This window comes from Myotis yumanensis, unplaced genomic scaffold (assembly GCF_028538775.1).
Source record: "Myotis yumanensis isolate MYYU_CA2020_CCGP unplaced genomic scaffold, mMyoYum1.0.hap1 SCAF_17, whole genome shotgun sequence".
In the NCBI taxonomy this organism is placed as follows: domain Eukaryota; kingdom Metazoa; phylum Chordata; class Mammalia; order Chiroptera; family Vespertilionidae; genus Myotis; species Myotis yumanensis.
Genome location: NW_027223768.1, coordinates 10,328,496 through 10,346,733, shown reverse-complemented (window position 1 = coordinate 10,346,733; position 18,238 = coordinate 10,328,496). Strand labels below are relative to the sequence as shown.

Sequence of the window (18,238 nt, the reverse complement as noted above, 5' to 3'; positions counted from 1 at the left end):
GCCCAGTCCCCGCTAGTCCTCAGCATATGGTGTGGCCAGTGCCCTGGGTAGCGATTGCTTCCCCTCCCTCTGCGCCCCACCTGCTCCCCACCCCTAATCAGAGATGGGTCACTTCCATTATTCTCTGCAGGAATGTTCCCTTGACTTCTGTGGCTTTTCCCATGTGGTCCAGTCAGGACCTGCTGGTCTGGGGACCTTGATTTCACCTGCTGTCCTCCCTCCCCCACCAGGCTCCGCAGAGAGCTGCAGGAGAAGGAGAAAGTGATTGAGGTCCTGCAGGCCAAGCTGGACGCCCGGTCCCTCTCACCCTCCAGCAGCCGCGCCCTGTCCGACTCCCCCCGCTCACCCAGCAGCTCCTCCTTCCTGTCTGAGGAGCTGGAAGCCTGCTCCGACATGGACGTAGCCAGCGAGGACACACACTATGAAGAGAAGAAGACTTCGCCAGGCCACCCAGGTAGCCACCACTTTCTGAGTGGTTCCAGCTTTATGTAGGCCAAGAGGAGCCCTCCATAACCCAGCCTCCTAGATCCACCTGGTGTGGATCAGGCTAAACACGGCTCTGGGACCAAGTGCCCAGTGAGTTAGGATCCTTGCTCTGCTCCTGACTCTACTAGTTACAGTGGCACCAGGTCTCTGGCAGCATGTGCATGAGGTTAGACCCCAGGCGAGCCACAGGGGAGAATGAGACCATGCCGGCGTTTCTGTCCCACTGCCTATGAGCACAGACTCTGACCTCCTTTAAGGTGGGGCCGCTGGTCCTTCCTGCAGCAATCGCATCAGTGGCAGCTCCCGAACAGCGTCCCACAGGTGCTGCCGGTCCGGCCTGGTGTCATTGGAGATGCCATTTTCATGGTTTCAGGGCTCTGGGCCCCGGTATCACCTCTGTGCTGGCTTGCCTCCCCAAGGAGCTCTCTGTACTGAGGAAATGACCCCTGCTCACAGTGCCTGTGCTTGGAGCTGCCCAGGTACCCGGTTAAATATAAGGCCAGGCTCCAGTTCTCTGTAGATCATCAAACATTTTCTTTCATTCGTGGGTTTTGTAGATTCCATCCATCACTCAAGTCATTCTGCTGTTCTGTCTTCTACACCATCATCAACCACTGCGCCTCAGGGGGTTAAGGCCGAGCCCAGCAGCAACCCCAGCAGCCTGCCTGCTCCCCAGAACCCCCCACAGGAGGCCACCCAGGCCCGTCCAGGTATGCAGCGGTCAGCGGGCAGGGCTTCGTCTCCTCTCCCCCAGCTGCCTGTTTGGCTTTTCTTCAGAGACAGATGTTTCCATTGTTAGGGGCTTATTTGCATCAAATCCTGGGAAAAATCAAGAGACCATCCTAATTCATTAATTGTGCCTGACTTTTCTTTGTTTGAAATATTTTAGAAAAATAAGTCAATCACAACAGACTTTGAGCTTCATACCAAAAGACTCTGACCAATAGTTGCCTAATCACTTATTTTATTTATTTTTCATGAATCTTCACATGAGGATATTTTTTCCATCGATTTTTAGAGAGTGGAAGAGAGGGAGGATGGGGGGGAGGAGGAGGAGGAGGAGAGAGAGAGAGAGAGAGAGAGAGAGAAAGAGAGAGACATCAATGTGAGAGATACACACTGATTGGTTGCCTCCCACACATGCCCCCGCACCTGGGCCAGGGGATTGAACCTGCACCCAGTATGTGCCCTTGACTGGAAATCGAACCTGCTGCCCTTTGATGTGCAGGCCGACAACTAACCACTGAGCACACCACCCAGGACTGGGTAATCATTTTTGAATAAAGATATCATTTCTTTCTCTCATTTCACCCTGAGGAGCAAAGAGGCACAATGTTTCTTGCAGTATTATAGTAGTCAAAGCACAAAAGGAAAGTCACATCTGCCCCCTGTACACACTACCGTTTTACCTGTGCCGCAGCCTCTGCTGTACGTGGGCTGCTCATTTCCTAGCTGGGGAGGCCTCAGAATCCTCAGACAAGATTCTACCATATTAAATCTTTAAGTGAGCAGGGATTCTGAGTGGGTCGGCAGTCCTTGAGATGTACATGGTGTGTATCCTGAGGCCAATTGGAGGGTTACGTTTCGTTTACCTGCCTCAGCGTAGTGGCCCGGGGTGCCCTGGTTAATCTCAGGTCTGCACCAGCCATGCAGGGAAAGGCAAACCTAGTCTTTGCTTCTGACACTCCTCCCCTCCCGCTGCTGTCTGCAGTGTGGTTTGTGGTGGGGTTGGGTTTGTGTAGAGGTGCCCCCCGAAAGCACAGTGCTTCCTTCTGTTGCCCCCATCTCTCCTGAGGACAAGTCAGCCAAAATCTTGAGGAAGAGGGTATGGCCGAGTCTTCCTGAGCTGGGCTCAGGTTTCTCAGTCACAGTGAGCAGCAGCCGGACCAGGGACTCATGGGAAATCTGCTCTCCTAGCCTGTAGACATCTGCGGAAAGGCCTTGGGGTCAAACGGCGGAAGGCCAGGACTTTAAGTCAGAAGCTTCCCAAAGGAGCCTGGGCGGTGTCACTGGCAGCCCAGTGTCCTTGCAGGACTGCTCTGGTCCCGGGTCAGCATCGGGCAGTGGTGTGATGTAGAAGGTAGACATTCTCTCCCACGTGAGACATTCTCCACGGTCAGTCTCGGTTTCTGCTCCCTCTGTGGGCTACCTGCCCTGTACCTGGTTTTGTTTTTTAATCCTCACCTGAGGATATGCTTATTGTTTTTAGAGAGGAGGAGGAAGAGAAACATCGATGTGAGAGAGAATATTGACTGGTTGCCTTCCGTACTGCAGCCTAGGTATGTGCCCTGACCAGGGACGGAACCCACACCTTTTGGTGTACAGGACAACACTCTAATTGAGCCACCTGGCCAGGGCCCTCTAACTGTTTTTATGAAAGAGGAGACAGATTCAAAAATCCCAGGGTTCCTCATGACCTATCTATAGATCAACTGCATAGTGATCACTATGAAGATTTGTTTAAAAGAAAATTTCCAAGCTCTATTCTCAGAGTTGCAGTGGGTCTGCATTGGGGCCCCAAGAGTCTGTGTGTATTAAGAATTTTTCCCAAGTGATGCAAATGCCCAGACAGGTGTGTGAGCCACTGTGTCTATGTCACTGCACGGAGGCCTGTTTTTCACTCGGTGAAGGAAGCCTGTTTTTCACTCGGTGAAGGAATGTGTTGATGTAGGATTCTGAAATGTTTCCATTAGTCTTGAATTGCATGCATTCATAATGCAAATTTCCCCACAGTCCTAGTCCGGCCTGAACCAACCCAGGGTGAGCCCTAATGCTTTCAGAAAAAGGAGTTCAGGGTGTGGGGCGAGTCTTGTCACAGGGGAAGGACTGGCGCCTGCTGTGACAGTGCCCAGGATGCTGGGTGGGGCTACGGCCACCTGGCTATGGTAATACCGTTGCCTTGTGTAGCCAATTGTTTTCAAGATGAACATAGACCATGTCTGCAGGTTGGCCCTGACAGGGGAGGGGGCGGTCAGCCAGACCAGCCTTGGGGAGCAGTGCTCACCCTTGGCCGTGGCTGTGGTCACTCTTAGCCATTCCAGGCAGCACCACCATGAATGAGAGTCACTCCCCAAGGAGACATCTGCTCAGGGGACAGTTTCACCTTTCTCAATCTTTTACTCATTCCTTTCTCTCTAACGATGTCTCTGCTTTCTCCCTGACCTTCTGTTTCTAGGCCTTCATTTTTCCTCCATACCCACTCGGGTTAGCCTCCCGCAGGCACCATTGCCCTCAGCTCCACCCAACTTCCTGCCTTTCCGCCCCACTGGCCCTCCCCTCCTCGGCTGCTGTGAGAGGCCCGCGGTCTCCTTGGCCGAGGCTCAGCAGGAGCTGCAGATGCTGCAGAAGCAGCTGGGAGAAAGTGAGCACTTCCTGCATGCGAGCCTGCGGATGGCGGCCCCACCCGTGTCGCTCTGCATGGCTTTGGTTTGATGGCAGTTTTCTAAAAGCCGAGGGGTGCACATGGCCAGGGGACGATGGCGGGATAACGCTGCTTGCTTTTTGAACATTTTTTGGAAATGTATTTACTGTTATCTTTCTGGTGTGTGTGTCCCATCAGTTAACAGGCGTCTAGCTCACCAGGCCCTCGTCCTGGTGCTCTCCCACTGCTGTCAGTGGGAAATCCCACCAAGTGTGCCGAAGCCTGACACGTTGCTGACACACTTGCCTGTGCAGGGTGAAGTGGCCGTGACAAAGATGGCCACGTTCCGTGGGATCCTTTCCATGGCCATACACCCTCCTGCTGTGAGATGCCTTTAGTCGAGTTCAGATCCTTACACCCTCAGGTGGGGGCTACAAGGTGGAGGTAGAGGGATTAGAAGGGGGTGACAGCCCCTCTCCCTGTTGCACAAGGTTCATTTCTGCCCCTGGACAGGGGATGCATGGGCAGTGAGACCCAGAAACATAGGGATGTCTGCTATGAACTCAGTCCTCTAACTCACAGAACTCATAGACTGTGTAGTTACCTTTTAGAAAAGTGTTTGATGTATGGGCTAGATGCCCCATCATAAAAATTGTGTGTGTGTGTGTGTGTGTGTGTGTGTGTGTGTGTGATCACTTACAGCTTAGAAAAAATAAGAAAAGCACCTCACATGATGGATTTGCTCTCTAATAGTGCTTAAAAACTACTGGAAAGCACCTTGAAACTAGTGGGAAGTGCTGGTGTGTCTGACCTAGAACTTACTGCGGTAGCAATTCTGGAACCAACAATTGATGGACAACAAATCTGTCCCGTGCCCCAATGACAAGAGTGTTCTCAAGCTTACCTTTTCCCCTTTCCCTTTCCATAGTTGCCGACTCGCCTTCATCCAAGGGGAAACATAGAAGGAGAGCACTGCCTGAAAAGGGGCCAGGTGCTGTGGGCGGAAGCCCCATCTAGTCTGGGGCACTGACCAGAGTTGGGTGGTCCCCGAGTTGGTGAGGAAGATTGTAGCCCTTTCTTTGCCCTCCTGAGGTGCGGTCCTCTCCGAGGGACCATCGCTTACTCATGCTCCTTGTTTGCTTTGACCCAAGCTTCCGTGTAGACTGTAGTGCATGGCGGCTTCTCAGGTTACTGTGGGGCTAAATCTTGTCTGTTGTCCTTGCATGATTTAGGGCATGTGCTCTGCATTGTGTGGCCAGGGAGACTGGGGAATGAGAATATTGCTCACTGGTGCTGATAGTCTTGGGAGCTCCTATGACCTTGGGTAGAAAGTATACGTACTGACTGTCAACAACACTTTGCCTTGGGTTGGGGTGAGCCGAAGGGTGTAGGAAATCACATCTTTATTGAATCCCAGGTAACATTCAGAGACTTACATTTTCCATCCTGTTCTCTAACTCCCAGTGATCCTAATGGATGTCTGTATTTTGCAAATTTGGGGAAGGAGAGACCCATGACTGTATTTCTCACATGTTGCTGTCTATTAGAATCACGTGGGATGATTTAAAAACACCCAGTGCCCAAGCTGTACTCCATACCAGCTAAGGCAACATCTCGGGGGCCCAGGCATCCGTATATACTTTTCTTACATTGTCCCAAGTATTTCCACTATGTAGCCAAGTTTGAGAACCAGTTACAGATGGAGATAAAAATTAGCAATTAACTACTCAGAGGAGTCTGGCTTGGCAGGAGGAAATGTGCCCTCACTTCTGTTTGCTTAGATAGAGCTACCTGTGTACCTTGCCACCCATGTGTATGATCCCTGAAAGACAGCGGTCATGTGAATATGAATGTCCTAAACTACAGCACTGCCCTCCTCTCTCCATCGCTCCCCAAGCTGGCCTTCGTTTTATATAGAAGCGGAGATGATGGTGCTCAAGAGAAGGCCCATGATTTCATAAGATCTGTGAAAGCATCAGCCTGTGAAATGAAAGGTTCTCTCCCCTTCCTGCCTGCCTCCCCCCCTGCAAGTCTTCAGTGGTTCTTCAGGCAGGAGTGAGGAATCATGTTGGGTGAGGTCCAATCCCCACTTGCCTGCCGTATAGCCTCCTGCAGCCTCAGCAGAGTTCTCTGGTCTGGAGGAGTTGGGGAGACCATGTCTATCTGGATTTCATGTCCCCTTTCTCTGACAGCCCCAAAGGAGAAAGGGAAAGACTGACTGCTTAGCTCCTGGGGAAGGCAAGTTCCCACAGGCCAACAAAGAGTCCTGTTCACAGGTGGGCTCAATGCTGGATGCCATCACCCACGTGACCCCCGACTTTGGGAGTGAGTTCTACTCCTGGAACCTCCCTAGACTCTGGCATAGGAGTTGTGATAGGAGCCAGGGTCCACTGGATTTCTTTGGCTCACACTGGTGACTTTCAGATACTTTACTGTCTCCTACCTCTTGGTGTCTCCTGATGGCAAATACTAACTAGTACATGGCCTCAAGGTTATGAGTCTTCATCTACTGGGTTCGCTGCCATGGGCTGGGATCTCTGACAGCCACAGGCACCCGTCGGGGTCTGTTCTCAGTGAACACACTTCCTCGCTGACCCTTCCCCTCTGAGGCTGTTTCTCACGTGGGTTTCTTTCTGCCCAGGTGTCAGCACCGTCCATCCCACCTCCCCGGCTACATTGCTGAGCAGCCACTCAGACGCCAGCTCTTCCCACTTCCTCCACCCTGCCCAGCCCCACTCTTCTCCGAGGGGCGCCCTAGAACTGGGCGGGATCCTGGAGCCCGGGTATCTGGGCAGCAGCGACCAGTGGGATATGATGAGGCCTCAGAAAGGGAGCGTATCTGGGGACCTGTCCTTGGGCTCCTCCCTGTGCCAGCTGAACTCCAAACCCACAGGTAAGTGAAATTAAACCCCGTGTAGAGTCTGTGCCCTCAGCAGGGCTCTTTCATGTCTCTAGTCCCTGGGGATAAAATGAAAGGGCCATAGCGGTGCTTCATCCTCTCTGCCCAGGGCCCAGGTGCTGTGCGGGGCATGGGAAAGCCAGGGACCCCGCTGCCCTCACACTCGCCTGCATCCCGAGCCCCTGACAGCACACTCTGGGCCCTTCCGGGATGCCGGGCACCAGCACTCACAGGACATGCGTCCATCAGTCAGGAATTGCCGCAGAGCAGGTGGCCCACCCCATAAATATATCCTGTGCCCAAAACCAGGTCCGACTTTCCTCTATCCTAGCTTTCCTGGTCAGAGTCAAGGCAGTGCACCAGGTGGACCTGTTAGATACAGGTGGATGCTGGGATGCGGCTCAGTGCCAACAGTGAGACGACTGTCATTAAAAAAAAAAAAAAAGGCTGAGCCCGAAGCAAAATGGTGCAGCTGGTGCAGCCTGTCAACAGCACCCCTCCCACCTCTGTTCCTGCACCTGTCATCCTTTCCTGGGGCACTTCCTCCTCTCACCAGCCCTCGGATATGTGCAGGCTCTCCCTCCCTCCCTCCCTCCCTCCCTCCTTCCCTCCTTCCCTTCTTCCCTCCCTTCCCTCCCTCCCTCCCTCCCTCCTTCCCTCTTTTCCTCCTTCCCTCCTTCCCTCCTTCCCTCCCTCCCTCCCTCCCTCCTTCCCTCCTTCCCTCCTCCCCTCCCTTCCCTCCTTCCCTCCTTCCCTCCTCCCCTCCTTCCCTCTCTCCCTCCCTCCCTCCTTCCCTCCTTCCCTCCTCCCCTCCTTCCCTCCTTCCCTCCTCCCCTCCCTCCCCTCCTTCCCTCTCTCCCTCCTTCCCTCCCTCCCTCCCTCCCTCCTTCCCTCCCTCCCTCCCTCCCTCCTCCCCTCCCTTCCCTCCTTCCCTCCCTCCCTCCTCCCCTCCCTCCCCTCCTTCCCTCCCTCCCTCCCTCCCTCCTTCCCTCCTTCCCTCCTCCCCTCCCTCCCCTCCTTCCCTCCTCCCCTCCCTCCCCTCCTTCCCTCCCTCCCTCCCTCCCCTCCTTCCCTCCTCCCCTCCCTCCCCTCCTTCCCTCCCTCCCTCCCTCCCCTCCTTCCCTCCCTCCCCTCCCTTCCCTCCCTCCCTCCCTCCTTCCCTCCCTCCCTCCCCTCCCTCCCCTCCTTCCCTCTCTCCCTCCTTCCCTCCTTCCCTCCTTCCCTCCTCCCCTCCCTCCCTCCCTCCCTCCCTCCTCCCCTCCCTCCCCTCCCCTCCCTCCCTCCCTCCCTCCCTGGTAAAGGGGATGTGAGGGCAGCATTCAGGGCCATTAACCAGCGGGGTGAGTCCATGTCTGTGAAACTGACCTGAGGCCTTGTCTTGGGGGCGGAGGAAGAGCTGTGTGTGGATTTAATCCAGCAACAGTAAGAGAAGAGGGTTAGGGTAGCGTGAGGCCTTCCCTGTCACACTCAGGAGTGGCCACACCTTTCCAGGTGCCAGCAGGCCTGTCCCAGCCTCAGCTATTTATTTATTTTTTTGCACACATGAACAGGTTTTTAATAACGTTCCCCCTGAATCAAACCGAACTGAAATAAAAGGGGCAGCTTAATTCCCAGAACTCAAAAGACTGCAGACTAAAATAAAGTCAGGCAGAAATATTGAGAAATTCTAGCAAACTCTGTGAATGAATCGTCCTAGGAGTTTCAACATGTAGATTGGTTCCGGTCCAGGCGGTGACTAGAATTCAGGGGTCACCAGACCATGAAGAAGGAACTTTCCCACAGCTCCACACGCTGGGCGAGACCCACGTTCAGGAAACCACACGAGAACTCAAGCAATGAGATCTCAAGCTGACGAGCACTCCCAGTTACTTTTCTAAACCAGGCGGAACCCCCTCACACTCACTAGTTACACTGGTCACTGCACACTTGCACTTAGCCCTGCGTGGGAGGGGGTCCATGGGGCTTGCTTGGCCCCAGGCTGTCCTGTGTTGGAAAGCGCCCTGTTGCCTGGGGGCCCATGTGAGAGGGTGCAGTTGGCAGAAGGAAGGTGACGTTTAGGGATCTTGCTGAGAAGCCAATGGCCGAGCCCTGCGCCCACGTGGGCCCTGCCTGTGACCAGGATTCTCCCACCTCTCTCCTGCCCTGGTGGCGGCTGCAGGGGCTGACCTGCTAGAGGAGCACCTTGGTGAGATCCGGAACCTGCGCCAGCGCCTGGAGGAGTCCATCTGCATTAACGACCGCCTGCGGGAGCAGCTGGAACACCGGCTCAGCTCCACTGCCCGCGGGAGCGGTAGGACGGCCGGGCTTCCTGTTCCTGGTCCTAATTGGGAGCTTCTGGAGGGAGGGCCCTTGGGCAGAGCTTCTCAGCATTCAGAGCACAGTGGTCGGCTTACACAGGTGCTGCCTGCAAACAGCCAGGCAGGGCTCTGGACAAGTACCACTGTCCTTACTGTGCAGGTAGATGGAGGGAGCTCAGGGAGGGACCTTCTCACAGCAGAACCAACCAGGTCTGTCCCAGAGCCCCGGACTTCCTGCTGAGTCCTCTGCGCCCCTGTCCTGTGGTTGGCAGGTGGTGGGGCCAGGTCTCCGGGCCCTCGCCCAGCCACTTACCCGGGTGGCCTTTCCCCACACTCGGACCCCGGCTGCCGTCCCTGCAAGGCCAGCCCTCCCACACGCCTTGTCCGGCCCACAGCGCAGCTGTGTAGGGGAACGAGCCTCCCTGGCGATGGCAGCCAGGGCAGGTGACAGTGCAGCCGAGAACCCCGAGAGGAGGACAGGAAACCAGGCCTAGGCCCCCAGGCCTGAGCCCAGGCCTGAGTCCTCAGGGTTTTCTGCTGGATGGGACAGTGTCTTTGGAGATACAGAAGGGGCAGCTTTGAAAGCAGCTGCCACCCACATGCGTAACTTGTCTGCTTTCTCTTCCGGGGCAGGATCCACGCCTAACGGCTACAGTCAGGGTCTGGAGCCCACGGCTCAGCTGCACAGCGAGAACAGGGCCCTTCGGGAGGAGAACCGCAGCCTCCAGGCTCAGCTGAGTCACCTGTCGAGAGGTGGGTGTCAGAGCCACAAACTGGTCACCTCGGGTGCCTGTCTTCCCTGGCCACACCCGTCGCCAACCAGAGAAGCAGAGAGAGGAGGTGGAGATAACAGCTACCCAGGTTCCCATCGCCATTCTCAGGCTGGAAAGGGCTGCTCCTGAGAGGTGCCACCTACGGGCCCTCGGCCTCCGGACCAAAGGGACACATAGCCCTAGGGAACCACGCCTGCCGTGCAAACCCGCCTGCTGATACCCAGTCACTGGCTATCAAAGTGGATACCACTTAGGTACCTGTCCCACCTCCCCAGTGCACAGCTGATTTCGAACCAGAAAAGGAAGGAAGCTAAGAGCCTATAAACAATCTCATGTTTCTCCTGATTTCACTGCAGCTCTGTGTGTCCCTCCCAGTACCGGGCTGCCATCCCCATCCCCTCACCACGTCCCCTCACTCCTCAATCAGGCTCCTTTCTGGTCAGATGTGTCTGGAGGTGCCTGTAAAATGTTTCCAGAGCTTTCCCAATCTACATAGTGGGCATCCAGGGTGGCATCCACAGGTGGGCATCCACAGGTGGGAACCCACAGGTGGGCATCCATGGGTGGGAACCCACAGGCGGGCATCCACAGGTGGGCATCCACAGGTGGGCATCCACAGGCGGGCATCCACAGGTGGGCACCCACAGGTGGGCATCCGCAGGTGGGAACCCACAGGCGGGCATCCACAGGTGGGCATCCATGGGTGGGCATCCACAGGCGGGCATCCACAGGTGGGCATCCATGGGTGGGCATCCACAGGCGGGCATCCACAGGTGGGAACCCATAGGCGGGAACCCACAGGCGGGCATCCACAGGTGGGAACCCACAGGCGGGCATCCACAGGTGGGAACCCACAGGCGGGCATCCACAGGTGGGCATCCATGGGTGGGCATCCATAGGTGGCATCCATGGGTGGGCATCCACAGATGGACATCATTTCTGATGTGACCTGAGGTGCAGCTGACCTTAGTGTTAATTGACTTGCTCAGATCACTAAAATTGTCAAGAACAAATTATTTTTATTTACTAATATTTATTAAATTGTCATAGAAGACTAAGAATAGTGTCCAGATTTTTCCAAATTAGCCACTGCAGAGCAAGGAGATAGGAGAGGAAAGGTCACTACTTGGGGAAGATAAAGGTTAACACATAAGAGAGAAGGCACAGTTACTAAAGCACCATTGTGTGCCTGGAAAGACTAGAACAGACCTCTCGGGGGGTAGATAGAAGAGTTAAATGAGCAGTTTGCCAGGCCCAGGTGAATTCTACCCGGAGGACTGACGGCACCTGCAGTCTTGTTCTCAGATTCCTTGTCCAGGATCTTTAAGAAATGAAGGCCAGAGAGATGCCACAAGCCCAGAGCAGATGTCCCTATTTTCAAAATGATGACAGTAATATGTACTAAAAACTGTAGACAGGAAATCTTATTGATCTCTGGCAAAATTCAAGAATGGACTATTGTGCAGAAGGTTGTGAGCACGTAGAAAATAGTGAGCGTTAGAGACCAGAGTGTTTTCTCTAACAGCAAGTAGGCCTTACTCAGCAGAGGACCAAGGGCATTGCAAGGACGAGGCCCCATTCCCCAGTGTGTGTGGACAGTGAGCTGACCACACCCGCCTGGGCCGGCTGCAGCATGCGCTGGCCTTCCTTTTGCCTTAGCTCTGTCTGCCGGATGACGTGCTTGGGCTCACCTTCCTGCTGACTTCTGCCCCCAGTCTAAACGCTCCTGTTTTCTGCTCACCAGAGCACTCCCAGGAGGCAGAGTGCCTGAGGGAGGTGCTGCTGGCCTCGCGGTCCCGGCTGCAAGAGCTGGAAGTGGAGCTGGAGCACCAGAAGGTGGACCGGCAGCAGCTTCTGGAAGACTTGAAGGAGAAGCAGCAGGAGATCTTGCATTTCCAGGAGGAACGACTCTCCCTCCAGGAGAAGGACTCCAGGTCAGGGGGAGCCCCCTAATAAGGAAGGAGGCGCCAATTTCAGGTGTAGAAGAAGGGATCTTGGCAAGACAGTTAAAGGCCCCTTTTGGGGACCTGTTTCCCCTTTGCAATTGCTGATTTATGGGTGACGTGCACAGAAGGAGGGACTTCTCTGCGAAGGTAGAACCCCGGCACCAGCCTAAACGCTAACTGCCTGGCAGCGTGAGAAGAGCATGGGGCAGTAGGAAGGCTGTGCTGGTGTGTCCCAGCCACTGTAGCTATAACACCACTCCAAGCAGAGTCACTTCCCCTCTCCAGCCTCTGTCCCCCACCTGTAAAGTCAAAGCCAGGGGCTTTGTGATCCCGCATTAACAGCTCGGGCTAAGCCTCTTTTGTGTGAAGGTTGGCTCGCAGCATCTGGCCCTGGTGTGGCCAAGCGCCCTGTCGGCTCAGCGCCCTCTCCCTCCTCCTCCCCGCAGGCTGCAGCACAAGCTGGCCCTCCTGCAGCAACAGTGTGCGGAGAAGCAGCAGCTCTTCCAGACCCTCCAGTCGGAGCTACAGATCTACGAGGCGCTTCACGGCAGTTCCAAGAAGGGCCCGAAAGGTATGAGTTCTCTCTCCTGCCCCTGCTTAGGATCCCAGTGGGGTCTTCTTCATCTTGGAGTGTACAGGTGCTGGAAAGCTACAGCATCATCTCAGAAAAACCACCAGCCAGGCCTGGGGCTCCCAGTCCAAACAGGGGAGCTCTCATACACAAAGCCCGGAGGTTGGTGACAACAGTGAGGTCGAGCCTAGACATCCTTAAAAAGAGGCCACAAAGTCAAACCTCACCCACCATCTAGGCCAAAAGCCAGTTCCTCAAGGTTCAGATATACAATGATATTGTTTAAGTGCACAGAACTGTCCTGATGATGTCATCAATTGAAAAGGTCTTGACTAGTGTGAACATTACATCCCGACCACCATGCGGCCCATGCAGCAGGCCGCCTGTTCCCACTCTGACCCCTTCCTAGCACGAAAAGAAAAAGATACAGGAATTGTTTTTATGGAAATACCACTAATAGGACCTACATTTCAAGGCTGGGTTTAAATTTTAAACTCTTAAAGAAGACGTTTGTCACTGGCTGAAATAATAATTTTTAAAAGTCCTGAGCTTAATTAAAAACATCTGTGGCACCCAATAAATTTAATAAAAATAAATAAATAAAAAATAGTGGTAGAAATACAGGATGTGGAAATCCTGGGTCTGTAGCTGTCCGTGGGCTCTCGGATGAGGGCAAGAGGTGGAAACACATTTCCACAAGGATGCTGTAGGCCAAGGTTGATAGAGGAGCCACCTCACCCCGAGACCACCGTGGTGCGAGCGTGGTGTCCCTATGGTGAGACCATGTCTGAAATATTGTCAGGTTGTAGGTACCGTCTTGTAAGGAACATTGACAAACTAAGGAACATCGTGAAGACATGGGCCATGAGGTTGAGGGACTAGAAATCTCAAACTGGTTGAAGAAACTAACAGTTTTTAGGCTTGGAAAGATCCTGAGAAGATGGGAGCTGGCTTTGAACATTTGAAGAGCTGTCAGGTGTATTTGTGTTCTCCAGAGGGCTGAACAGAGGGCCAGGGGGGAGGGGCCATGGGATTTGCCTCTGCAGTTCACGCTTTCCTTGTCCCTGGAGCCTTCCGGTGGTGGAGAGGCCGGCCTGTGGAGGAGTAAGCTCCCCTCCCAAGCCCCGTTTCAGTAGAGAGGGGTGCTTTGTCAAGGATGACGTAGAAGCAGCTCCTGCTTTGGACAGGAGCTGACTCCCCGAGTGTTCCAGCCCTGAGGTATTTTTGATGATATGTTCTAAAATTCCATAAACAATATGGTTTATTATATTAAGAATTTTCACTCTTCAGCCAAATTTGAATTTTCATAAAACTTGATCGAGTTTCCTAATTTTACTGAACTTGGACTTGAAGAAGTACAGAGGGCCCAGGAGGCTGAGAGAGTAGCTGATGTACGAAGTCTGGGTGTACTGGGCCGGGAGACCTCCCTGCCTGGAGGAGAGCTTTGTACTGGACCGGGAGGCGGGGGGTGGGGGGGGTGGGGGGGGGTGGGCGGGCGGTGCCGTGAGAAGTCAGGTCAGCCGAAGGAGAGTTGTCAGCAGACAGAAGACCTACCGGGAGGCTGAAACTTTACCTTCTGTGAAGCAGGCAGATCTTTCCGAGCAAAATAGGTCCATGGTGGAAACAGAATCTTAGGAGGGTGAGACTGATGGGCCTGGTGGGAGCTGGGAGACCTTAGAGTCGGGAAACCTCCTGAAAGGGTGTAGTGATGTCCTGGGTGCTAAGTGATGAGAGACTAATTCAAGGTGCTATCAGGAAGAGAAAGGGGAATGGATAAATGAAAAGCATGTTTTAATAAGCAAAATGTTGTGAGAATTTGGATGGAGGGAAAGAAAGAGAAGGAGGGGTTAGTGTCCCGAATCACCTCCCCTTTTGTGCCCTTATCCGTTTTTGTGGGTCTTTTAGGATTCATTTCAAAGCTACTTCCACTAAAGGCCCAGAACCCTTTGTCCTTAATGCTATAATCCAGCAAGAGCTCTGAATGGAAGTCTTTCTCATGTGCTCATTTGGTGACAAAACCTAACTGAACTGACAAAGTGCGTTCACAGTCTCCACTTATCCCACTTAGTGAGAATATTCACATGTCATTGCAGGAATATTGATGCGTCCGATAAGGTCTGTGGCCCAGAGGCAGCTGGGTGCGTGGATTGTGTGGCACACACGGTACATGCATCCCATTGCCTTGCTAGCAACCAAAACAGATTTTACCTTTGCAAATACACTTGGCCTCAAAGTTTTCAGCTAAGCTGTTGTGGTCTTATAGGTGACTTCTCACATCTCTTCATTCCCAGTAGCTACAAATAGACTGTGTAGTGAGTAGAGGTAAAAAACATGGAGAAGGTAAAGTTCAATCGGGTATGATCCCTAGTCTGTGGTGCCTGGTTCCCATGGTTACAGGCTGCCGAAGTCCTGGCGCCTTCCTCCTTCTCTCCTTGATTCCTGAGTGTGGGGGTCATCAGTCTCCCCTCCCCCAGCCCCTGCCCCTCTTTCATTCTGTGCTAACTTCCTGTCTTGGAGGACCCTGCTCACTAGCCAGCAGGACTCAAGTCAATATGGAGTTGAAATGATAGACTTGACCTCAGCTGCCAATCAAATGCCCTCTAGATGCAAGTGGATAATTTCAGAAAAAGTCCAGACTTGGGCGTGTGCCAGACTCCACACAGGACCAGTGGCATTCCCATCACAGATGTACTCATTGCCTGGGACTCTGCGATGGCAGTGAGTCCTGGAGAAAGGAATGTCACGGAGTGTCTGACAAATGCTGAGAAATACTTGGATCAGAGCTACCAACCCCTCCTTCTCTGCTTTCAGCTCACACCTGGGATGCCTGTCACCAGGTCCCTTTGAGCAGCGACCTGAGCCACCTGGTGGCAGAGATCCGGGCCCTGAGAGGGCAGCTGGAGCTGAGCATTCAGGTGAACAACAGCCTGCGGCTGCAGCTGGAGCAGCAGCTGGACCGAGGTGCCAGCAGAGCCAGCCACAGCTCGCCCGCCAGCACCGGCCCTGGAGACAAGCAGCCGCTCCTCCCAGGTAGGAAGGGAAGGGCATGGGGAAGCCCGCAGCCAGCTGCCTGGCCCCCAGGCGTCTGTGGTAGAAGGGACAGCTTGCCTCCTCCAAGCTCCTTAGTTAAGGTCAGGGTGACATCGGAGATGCTCCAGTGTAGTCAGTGCCTGAGCGGGGCGCGGGCTTCAGGCTCAACCCTGCCTCCGACCCTGAGGTGCCACCTACCCGTGTTCCCCTGGGGCCAGGTGTTTGAGCTCCTCGGGTATTAAAGCCTGCTTTTCCTCATTTTTTAAGATGCGGGTAACAATATCGAGTTTGTGTGGTTATTTGGAGTGTTAAATGAAATAATTTACAAGTGCTTTGCACAGTAAGAATTGCTCAACGATTGACAGCTATGTGCCTTAACGACTCCTGTATTTGTAGAGTGTTTTAAAACTTCCCACAAGTTTTCAAATAATTTCATCCACGGCAGGGCAGGTTTTACGCTCTGTTTTTGCGGGAGAAAACATTGGCACGTTAACCGACCTGCTAAGACTTATGGGGCTCAGATCCCACCCAGGACCGAACCAGAGGTTCCGATTTCCAGGCTGCGTTCCTCTCGGTGCTGCTGCTGTCCAGGCTGTCTAGCCTGGCTTCCCTTCCCCTGGCACCGGGGGACCTCAGTGACTACCCCTTGTCCTGTCCCACCACAGAGGCCTGACAGGGAGCAGGCTCCAAGCCACGCTGCCTGAGCAGGATGGTCTCTGTCTTCAGGACACGTGCCACTTCCTCCACTGAAGGCTTGCTGCCTCGTCTCCCACCGGCCCCCCCCGACCCCCAGGGCTCCTGTCTCCTGCTCTTCCCACGCTGCTGCATTTTCCCAGCACTAACTCCTCATCGGAAGGGTGACTAGAATGCTGGGTTTAGCCCTGGCTGGTTTGGCTCAGTGGATAGAGCATCGGCCTGTGGACTGAAGGGTCCCGGGTTTGATTCTGGTAAAGAGCACATACCAAGGTTGTGGCGTACATACATCCCCAGTAGGGGGCGTGCAGGAGGCAGCTGATCAATGATTCTCTCTCATCATTGATGTATCTATCTCTCTCTCCCTCTTTCTTCTTTTCTGAAATCAATAAAAATATATTAAAAAAGAATTCTGGGTTTAGTCGCCCATACATCCCTTTATTCCTTGATTCAGTATTTTTAACATATATGTTACCTATATTTATGCATATTTATACTTTGTTGCAAAGCACAGTTTTAAACACTACATGCAAAATCGTATTCAAAACTGGGGTTAGGAAAATATATACCTGATAATTTTTTAAATTAGACTTTGCTTTCTCCACCCTTCAACTTCAGGAACATCTTGTTCCGCATCACAAGATGGTGGTTGATGTGCTCTTGCTTGCGCTGTGGCCTGTGGGTGTGAGAGGGGCTGAGGGAGGAGGTGTGCCTGTGCGTGGGAGCAGCGTGTCCCAGGGCCCCTGAGAACTGTCCTTGTCTCCACCCCCAGATGCAGTTGCCTCCCCTCCCGTTCGGGACGTCGGCATGAACCCAGCCCTGGTCTTTCCGGGCTCTTTCACGGCTCCCAGTCCGCACACAGCCCTCCTCAGTAGGACAAATGGTAACTATGGCAACCAAAGGGCACAGGGGCTGGTGATGGAAAGTTGTTATGCAGGTAACCCTCGGGTTTCTGCACACACACTGTCTGAATTCAGGGCGTGTTCTCCGCCTGCCCCAAGGCCGTTGGCCCCACTCATTGGCCGCCTTTCCTGTCATTACACTTTCTCCTGTGGGTCTCCTTTTGCTCTGCTGTTGCTTCATCGCACAAAGTCGCTCCCTTCCTGAAAGTGCTCTCTGAATCCAGCCTCCTCTCCTTCTCTGTCTTCTCATCCCAGACGTTTTAATGTTTTAATTAAAAACATTTGTCCCAAATATTTCTTGTGCAATAAACACAAAATTTGCCTCCCATAATTCTATCATTGTGAGATGATGTAAGAAAGATGATAAAGCATAGAACCCAGACCATCTGGACTTCACGCCGTGCTTTTCCACGACTGCCCTGGCCCTTGCAGCATTCGTTGTGTGTTTCGGGTTGACGTGAGCAGTGGGGTTTGCTGTGCCTTTATTTTCCAGATCTGGGTTTGGATGGAGTGAAGAGCCCTCCCAAGCTGGAGGGCGATGCTGCTGACGGCTGCTTCGCCAATAAGCACGGCCGCCATGTGGTTGGCCACATCGACGACTACAGCGCCCTGAGCCAGCAGATCGGGGAGGGCAGGCTGCTGGCCAGCAAGATCGCGTCAGCCGTGAGATCCGCCTGCAGCTGCCCTGGCCTCGAGGCTCGGGGCTCCAAGGTAGTCACATCACAGTGCCTGGGTGCCCCTATCCTGGGCCCTTTTATTTCTGATTTTTATTTTAAATTGATTTTTAGAGAGAGAGGAAGGGGGAGAGAGAGAGCGAAACATCGATGTGAGAGTGAAACATCAATCCGCTGCCTCCGGCATGCCCCCCACCGGGGACAGAGCCTGCAATCCCTGCAGGTGCCCCGACCTGGAATGGAACCAGTACCCTTCAGGTGCCCAGGATGACACCCAACCAAGTGAGCCACACTGGCCAGGGCCCTTTCTTCTGATTTTAGCTCCTCTCCCACTTACTCATGCATTCATTGATTGCTTCTTTTTCCCCTCACCACGTACCCCTCTATGCCCTCTTCCACCTCCACCCGCTCCTGCCATCAACACGGGAGATTTATTTTCTCTTTTCAGAGGGACAAAGGAGGGTCAGAGTGTCTTTCTTGCACCTGCTCTTCCTCAAGTAACTTTAATTCTAATTAATCAGTATGCCCTCATGGTATAGTTTGCTCCCCTTCAGGACTTTAGACTCCAGAGCTTGGAGCAGGACTAGAAGTAAAGAGAATGTGGGG

At 53.6% G+C, this 18,238-nt stretch overlaps 1 protein-coding gene across 26 annotated transcripts in view; it reads left to right on the top strand.

Annotated features, from left to right (window-relative positions):
- PDE4DIP (phosphodiesterase 4D interacting protein) overlaps positions 1-18,238 on the top strand; it is a 162,782-nt gene that overhangs the window by 129,508 nt on the left and 15,036 nt on the right. For 20 of the 26 annotated variants that reach the window (XR_011468624.1, XR_011468627.1, XR_011468623.1 and 17 more), the window contains 11 exons: positions 231-454; positions 1,044-1,196; positions 3,662-3,847; positions 6,489-6,740; positions 8,905-9,036; positions 9,677-9,796; positions 11,561-11,750; positions 12,209-12,333; positions 15,145-15,363; positions 16,829-16,939; positions 17,452-17,669. Coding sequence is in view for 22 of the 26 variants with exons in the window: in XM_070395847.1 (XP_070251948.1) it covers positions 231-454; positions 1,044-1,196; positions 3,662-3,847; positions 6,489-6,740; positions 8,905-9,036; positions 9,677-9,796; positions 11,561-11,750; positions 12,209-12,333; positions 15,145-15,363; positions 16,829-16,939; positions 17,452-17,669 (1,930 nt within the window). In the remaining 4 variants the exon portion in view is untranslated. The remainder of the gene's footprint in view (positions 1-230; positions 455-1,043; positions 1,197-3,661; positions 3,848-6,488; positions 6,741-8,904; positions 9,037-9,676; positions 9,797-11,560; positions 11,751-12,208; positions 12,334-15,144; positions 15,364-16,828; positions 16,940-17,451; positions 17,670-18,238) is intronic. The other 6 variants (XM_070395852.1, XM_070395850.1, XM_070395867.1 and 3 more) reach the window with 1 other exon arrangement.